Genomic DNA, 6585 nt, shown 5'->3' with positions numbered 1-6585 from the left:
AGGTAAAAAATCTCAAAATATGGTGAAATTTCAATCTGCTGTGTAAAGCACCATGAGCTCTGGTTTGAAACCTGTATGGGGTGCTAGTAAGCTTGTCCCAAACATGGTTTTTAAATTCAACCTTTTTCGAAAGCCAGTATCTTCCAGAAGTCGTTTTGTTGTTACGATCTAGGTAACAGCAGTTTTCTGACAAAAAGAAAGAGTTGAAGATTTGGGTACATGGCACCTTTGAAGAAATCTCTTCAATGGTTAAAAAAAATGATGATAATGTTGAAAGGAAGTATAAGAAAAATAGAAGAGACGGGAAAGGTGATATGTAAATTTATACACTGAAGTCTGCTCTCTAATTCTTGGAATTACTGTGATGAACCCTGCCATGGACATCCTGTGGTCTAGAAAGGCACTGGGAAGCACCATTGGGCAGCCCAGGCTCAGTCCAGAAATGCAAATAGGAATTAAGGTGGTGCTAGTGAATGAGGACAGGCTAGTCCTCCCGGACAAGACAAACGGGTAGTGAGAGATGAGAAGAGCTAAAAGGCATGACATTTTGGAAAAACCATCCACCCACCCCTATAGAAAGAAAAGTACTGATGAAAAAAAGCCGTTTTCGAGGGTCAGATATAAATGCTTTTAAAATTAATACTAATTGAAGTTTTCTCACTAAAAGTTCCAAGGCAGTGGTTCTCAAATTTGAATAAGCACAAGAATCACATGGAGGGCTTTCTAAAATGCAGATTGCTAAGGCCCCAGCCCAGAATTTTTGATTAAGGAAGTCCAAGATGAAACCTGGAAACTTGTATTTCTGGCAAATTCCCAGGTGATGCTGATGCCTCAGCGTCTGAGGACTACACTATGAAAAGCAGTGCTCTAAGGTACACTACATAAAGTTGCTGGCCTGTGAATTTTAAGATCCCAGGAATATGACTTAAAGAACTGGCTGAAGAACAAAAGGCTTCATCACCCCACTTCTGCCCCCTAAAGTAAATAAATAAACAATACAAAACAACTCAACATTTAAACAACAAATAATACAATATCAAAACTTATCTGTAGAGATGTCTTTTATCAGTGAAATCATCTGTAAGCAGTGGGAAGCTCCTAATATACTTCTCTAGAGACCGACCCTCGATGATAGTGTAAGTTTCCTGTCAAATTTTTTAACAGAAGGCAAGGCATCAGCGTGGTATCATTCCTGCATTTTTACCCCCAGAGTTTTCATGGTGGAACTCCCAAATCCATATTTTAAGCAAGAAACATACACAAGCTGCTGAAGATTTTGCTGAGGTGAGGTGAAGGTTGAGTAATTCTGCAAATGTTTCCCTTTCCTCCAGTCTTTCAGATCCCTGGAGGCCTCTCCCAGGGCCTGTGGTATGGAGAGCTGGACTTGACCCTACTGTGAGAGACCCAACTTCGAAAGACTGCATCAGATGGAAGGCTCTCTATATAGACTACAGACTTGTCAGCTGGTTAAGGAGGCAAACAGAACAGTCTGCTACAAACTCCAGTCCATGTATCTGTGCTGAAAATAAAAGGAGTCTTTAGGAATCAAAGAAGAAAATATTTTTACAAAGAAATTTTATTGCATAATTCTTGTATACAATAAACATAGGAAAAGGGTTTTTAATGAAAATTCATGTCGTTTTTCAAAAGTGTTGAATTGTCTGGAGAAAAATTATTACAAAGCTATCTAAGGCAAAAATAATATTTAACCTTCTAAACAAAAGATAATCCCCTTTACCATTTTTTTTGTATTTAAAGCAAGACATTTTAAACACAAGTAATACAGAGAAGTTTTCAAATTGCTACGTCATTTGCATTAAGAATTTAAATGCATCTAAGAAGTGAAGAGTTTAAACACATGGGAATGTTCTCTAATACAACAGATATTGCTGCTTTCTTCAGATCCATTCTGCTTGAATGTAAGGCTATACTTTTTGCACACCAACAGAAATCTGCATCTTCTAATGGTACAGTAAGAGCTGGAGTGCAGAGAGGGAAAGTCCTGTGCACTTCCTACGTTAAAAAAATGGCATAACTCCCACAGATCACATACACCTTGCCATACTGACTCAGTTCATTGCACTCCATATCCTGCAAAAATAAATCTAGTGCTCGACAGCTGACATTATTGCTCACTGACGTTTTAGTAATATATTTCTTTCACATAAGACAGAAATATACTGAAATTTGATACCACTTAAACCCAAAAGCAATCTGGAATTAAACCACATGCATACACCCCACTCTTTTTCAATAGATGTTGCGTTTTTCTTAAAGTCGATCCTGGAAAATGTGGTAGAAGAAAAACTGCCTTTCCTTGAAACAAAGACTAAGGATTAGAAAAAGAGGGGCTTTTTCTGAGTGAAATGTTAAGCCCTATGATATAAATGAAGGAACAATGACAATCCAGTCTCTGTGGAGAGGGAAGGGGCCTCTGATTGATCCTCCTTGTCTACCTCAACACTGTGGCCCGCGTCCTGCGGACCCCAGGGGAGGCTATCCCACAGAGCTGGAGCAGCCGAGAGGTGCTGTGTGTGCCTCTGGAGTATGGGCTGCAGGCTGTGGCAAAGCCCTGAGAGACCTATTTCTTTGGCCACCCCAACGTGGAACCCTGGGGTCACTGGGAAATACTAGGGCTTTCTCTGTGAGATTGGGAAAGACTTCTAGGATGGTCTGGACACTGATGGCTGAGGTCTGGTCTTAAATTTTACACCTCATTTCTAGAGAGACGTGAAGCCTACGAATTCCAGAGTGAACCCAGGGCCTGGGGTGAAATGTCTTGGAACCTGAGGGAGCATCTGGATGCTCAGATAGAAACCTCTTATCTGAGCATCCAGATAAGACCAGAGCTCATCTGGAATCAAGCGTACATGACTATAAAGAGTCCACCGGGATGTCAGGCTTCTTAGAGAGGTGCTTGTAGAGAGAGATATGTAGGAATGTGGACATGGCCACACTGACGCTGTTTGTCACAGATTTTCATTCTAATTTCTTGTTGTTTCTTTAAAATTGTCAAATGTCCCTCTTTCTTTTTTTTCTCTTAGTGCTTACAAGGAAAGCTGTCAGTCTTCATAAGCTTTCAAAGAGTTACAAAAATATATATTTTTAAACTACAATTCAAGATTAGCATCCAAAGCTACAAACAGGATGTACATTCGTCACACACCATACCACCTTCACACCTGGCTATAGCAATGTTGACTTATATCACCATCGTTTATACTGTGAAAACTTTATTGTGCACAGACTTAATGTTATAAAGCAACTGAGCAGAGCTTCTCAAAGTAAAACTAGCCGTGTTGCCACAAAGGGAAATTCTGGCTCTTGGCCCAACTCTTTCCATACCAATCAGCTAAGTCAGCCTCCTCTCTGCTTCTTTCCATTTCAGATGCCTGGGTTTTGGCCTTTGAGGCAATTAGAACCAGATCAGTTTAATTTTACAACACTGACCTCAATTGTATAGCAATATAGTGAATTTGCCCTGAGAGTATCCATACATTTTACAAATATTATGAGTCCCAGTTTACGCATGAAGAAATAGGCACAGAGAGGCTAAATGGCTTGTCCTTTGTCACACAAAAGATTATGTTGAGTATGAAACTTGAACTTCCGTTTTAGCTTTCCATGTGAATGCCAATGTCTCTCCAGAGGTCACCTGGAGCTCTGTGCACAAGGGCCACCCCACTTGGATTCTGTTTGTTACTTGTAGTGCCCTGTCAGTTTTTCTGCCCCGCACTGAATTTTTCAGTCCCCAAGACTTCATCCTTGATCTTCTCTGCTCTCTCTCATTCCTGCTGCCTTGATGAAGTGTGTTGCCCCTAATATTTTATTTTACACAGTGGAATTTATGCCTTTCCAGCTGCAGCTGCTTTTAGGTGTGGAGAGAGGGACTTATAAAAAGGTGATGGACAGACGTTCTTCTTTTTGAATTTTAGACCAAGTGGGGCTCAATATTTTACAGTTGTCTTACATTGGAATGCTGCTTTCTTTTTCTTTTCTTTTTTGTCAGGCTCTCACTCTGTTGCCCAGGCTGGAGTGCAGTGGTATGAGCTCAGCTCACTGCAACCTCTGCCTCCCGAGTTCAAATGATTCTCCTGACTCAGCCTCAGGAGTAGCTGGGACTACATGCCCAGCTAGTTTTTTGTATTATTATTATTATTATTTTTTGAGATGGAGTCTCGCATTGTCGCACAGGCTGGAGTGCAGTGGCGTGATCTCGGCTCACTGCAAGCTCCGCCTCCCGGGTTCACGCCATTCTCCTGCCTCAGCCTCCCAAGTAGCTGGGACTACAGGTGCCCACCACCACGGCTGGCTAATTTTTTGTATTTTTAGTAGAGACGGGGTTTCACCATGTTAGCCAGGGTGGTCTCGATCTCCTGACCTCGTGATCCGCCCGCCTCGGCCTCCCAAAGTGCTGGGATTACAGGCATGAGCCATTGCACTGGGCCTCCAATGCTTTCAATGGAAAATATAATAAAGGCCTAACAGTGAGGTAATGTTTACTTCTCTGCCACAACACTCAGTATGCCCCTTTGGATCTGGCAACAATTTAACATAAGGAAAGACTTTGGACCTTCACACCCTTTCAGTGAGAAAACAAAAATGACGTTAGCTCAAACTTTCCACAAAGCTGAGCAGTTTCATTAAGACATCACTCCATCTTTATCTTAGGTGGGTCTGTGCAAAGGCCTCAAGGCCATGTGTCTTGCAGGTCTCCATGCCCTGCACTGCCCAGCTCTGGTCTCTACACTGCAGAGGAGATCTCTATTTTCATGTTTGAAGACCATGAACCCTCTGCTTCTGAATCAAAGGGGGAAAAACTGCAAAAGAAGCCATGTGCTCAAAGAAAAGAATGCCAAAGGGTATAAGTGGCTTGTGAAGAAGTTTCACAAAGCTGTTTCCATTTGCTAATGCTATAAACAGTTCTTGATCTAGTCAATAGCAAAATACATGGATGGCCAGGGCTTCTGTTTAAGCAAAAGAAGAAAAAATATCAATAGCACAAAACTGCCCTTATAGTTTTTGAAAAAATATATCTATTAAGATAACAATTTTCATTTTTTTAATAAGCTGTGCATTAAGTACACTTTGTTTCCATCACTCTCCATTACTCTAGAGCTCCGCTTTGTCTGCCTGGGCTGGGCTGGCGACCCCACTGCCTCCCTCGGCGGCACCACTGCTATCCGCAGGTGTGAAAGACAAGGCAGCCGAATTTATGCAGTATCTTTTCCCAGTTGGACGAGGCCCATCATCAAAAATGTGCCCAAGGTGAGCACCACACTGAAAGAGAAGAACAAAACGTCAGGGAAAAGCATGTACAAAGCAAGCTTTGAGAGGAATTCACATTAAGCAGTTTAAATGGATGACCAGCCTGTAGAGAAATGAAGGAAACCATCGTGGATGACTTCTAATCCGCCTGTCAATAGCCGCAAAGATGGTTTCTGGCAGGCTTTGCGCCACATGCTGAGAATAAAAAACACTAGAATTGTGCATATCAGAAATCATTTAGGAGCCACTGTATTTTTTGATCTGTGAAGTCTCTCAGCCAGCTGAAAAATGACTGCAGTAATTTTATGAATCAAGTTGACCCTTGATCTTCCCTGGTAAGAAACATGGCAGCATAAAATCTTTCCCCCTGGCATTACTTTTGGCTTTGGATGGGTGGGTTTCAGATATGCAGAAGTCCACTGAAAAGATACTGTTTAACTGGCCATGACAGAGGTGATGTTTGCTTTCATGGGCAGTAAAACTTAACATCAGACAAGCATTGGATGTTCTTGGAACCCAGCAAAGCAACGGCAAGGCTCAACAGATTTATGTCACAGTCACCAGGGCTGCAAATGTAGCAAAAGGAAGCATCTCTAGCATACACAATTGTTTTTTTCCTGGATTCCAACAAGTCGAGTGTCATGCTGGCTTCTTTATCCAAATGAACTATAATATAAAGAAAAGGAATAAGCTGTTTAGCTAAAATCAATTTTACTGACTATTCAAAAAGCTGGGGAAGAAGAGACCTAAGGTCTAGACAGAGGCAGAAGGAACATCATGTTGGTGTTTGAGAGAAATCCAGCCCAGAGAAAGTTTCTCCAAAAAGGCTGGCTCAGTGAATACCCCTACACTAACTGCGTTGATGCTGGGTACAGCTGCAGGAGATGAAAGTACATGTCACACTTAGATATCTACTACCCTTTTCCATCAGGGATGGGGCAAACGAGATGGAGACACTGGTGCACCATATTCAAGCAGGCTGTGAAAATCCATCATTTATCATGGAACAAAGAAACCAAAGCCTGAAGTAAATGACTTCCATTCATTCGCTTATTAATGGAGTGCCTGCTAAAACCAGGCACTGTTTTAGACTCTGGAGTACAGGCAACAATCCCTGGCCTCATAGAGCTTACATTCTAGTGGGAGAGACAGACAGTACACAAGAAAACAAGTGAACTATAAAGCATGGAAGGTAGAAAGCAATGCTAAGGGAGGAAAAAAGGAAGGTGATATGAAATGTTAGACAGGGTGGTCAGAAGAGGCCTACCTGGGGTGACTTTGGAATAAGGACCTGGAAGAAGTGTATCTCTAGGGGAG

General features: G+C 41.9%; 1 protein-coding gene across 2 annotated transcripts in view; it reads right to left on the bottom strand.

The window, feature by feature from the left end:
- Positions 1-1561: 1561 nt before the first annotated feature.
- Positions 1562-6585, bottom strand: part of MSRB3 (methionine sulfoxide reductase B3) — a 200525-nt gene continuing 195501 nt past the window's right edge. For both annotated transcript variants that reach the window (XM_032170657.2, XM_032170659.2), the window contains one exon: positions 1562-5280. In XM_032170657.2, the coding sequence (XP_032026548.1) occupies positions 5113-5280 (168 nt within the window). In that variant the 3' untranslated portion in view covers positions 1562-5112. The remainder of the gene's footprint in view (positions 5281-6585) is intronic.

The sequence above is a fragment of the Hylobates moloch genome, unplaced genomic scaffold (genome assembly GCF_009828535.3).
Source record: "Hylobates moloch isolate HMO894 unplaced genomic scaffold, HMol_V3 SCAFFOLD_12, whole genome shotgun sequence".
In the NCBI taxonomy this organism is placed as follows: domain Eukaryota; kingdom Metazoa; phylum Chordata; class Mammalia; order Primates; family Hylobatidae; genus Hylobates; species Hylobates moloch.
This window is presented reverse-complemented; position numbering and strand designations above follow the sequence as displayed.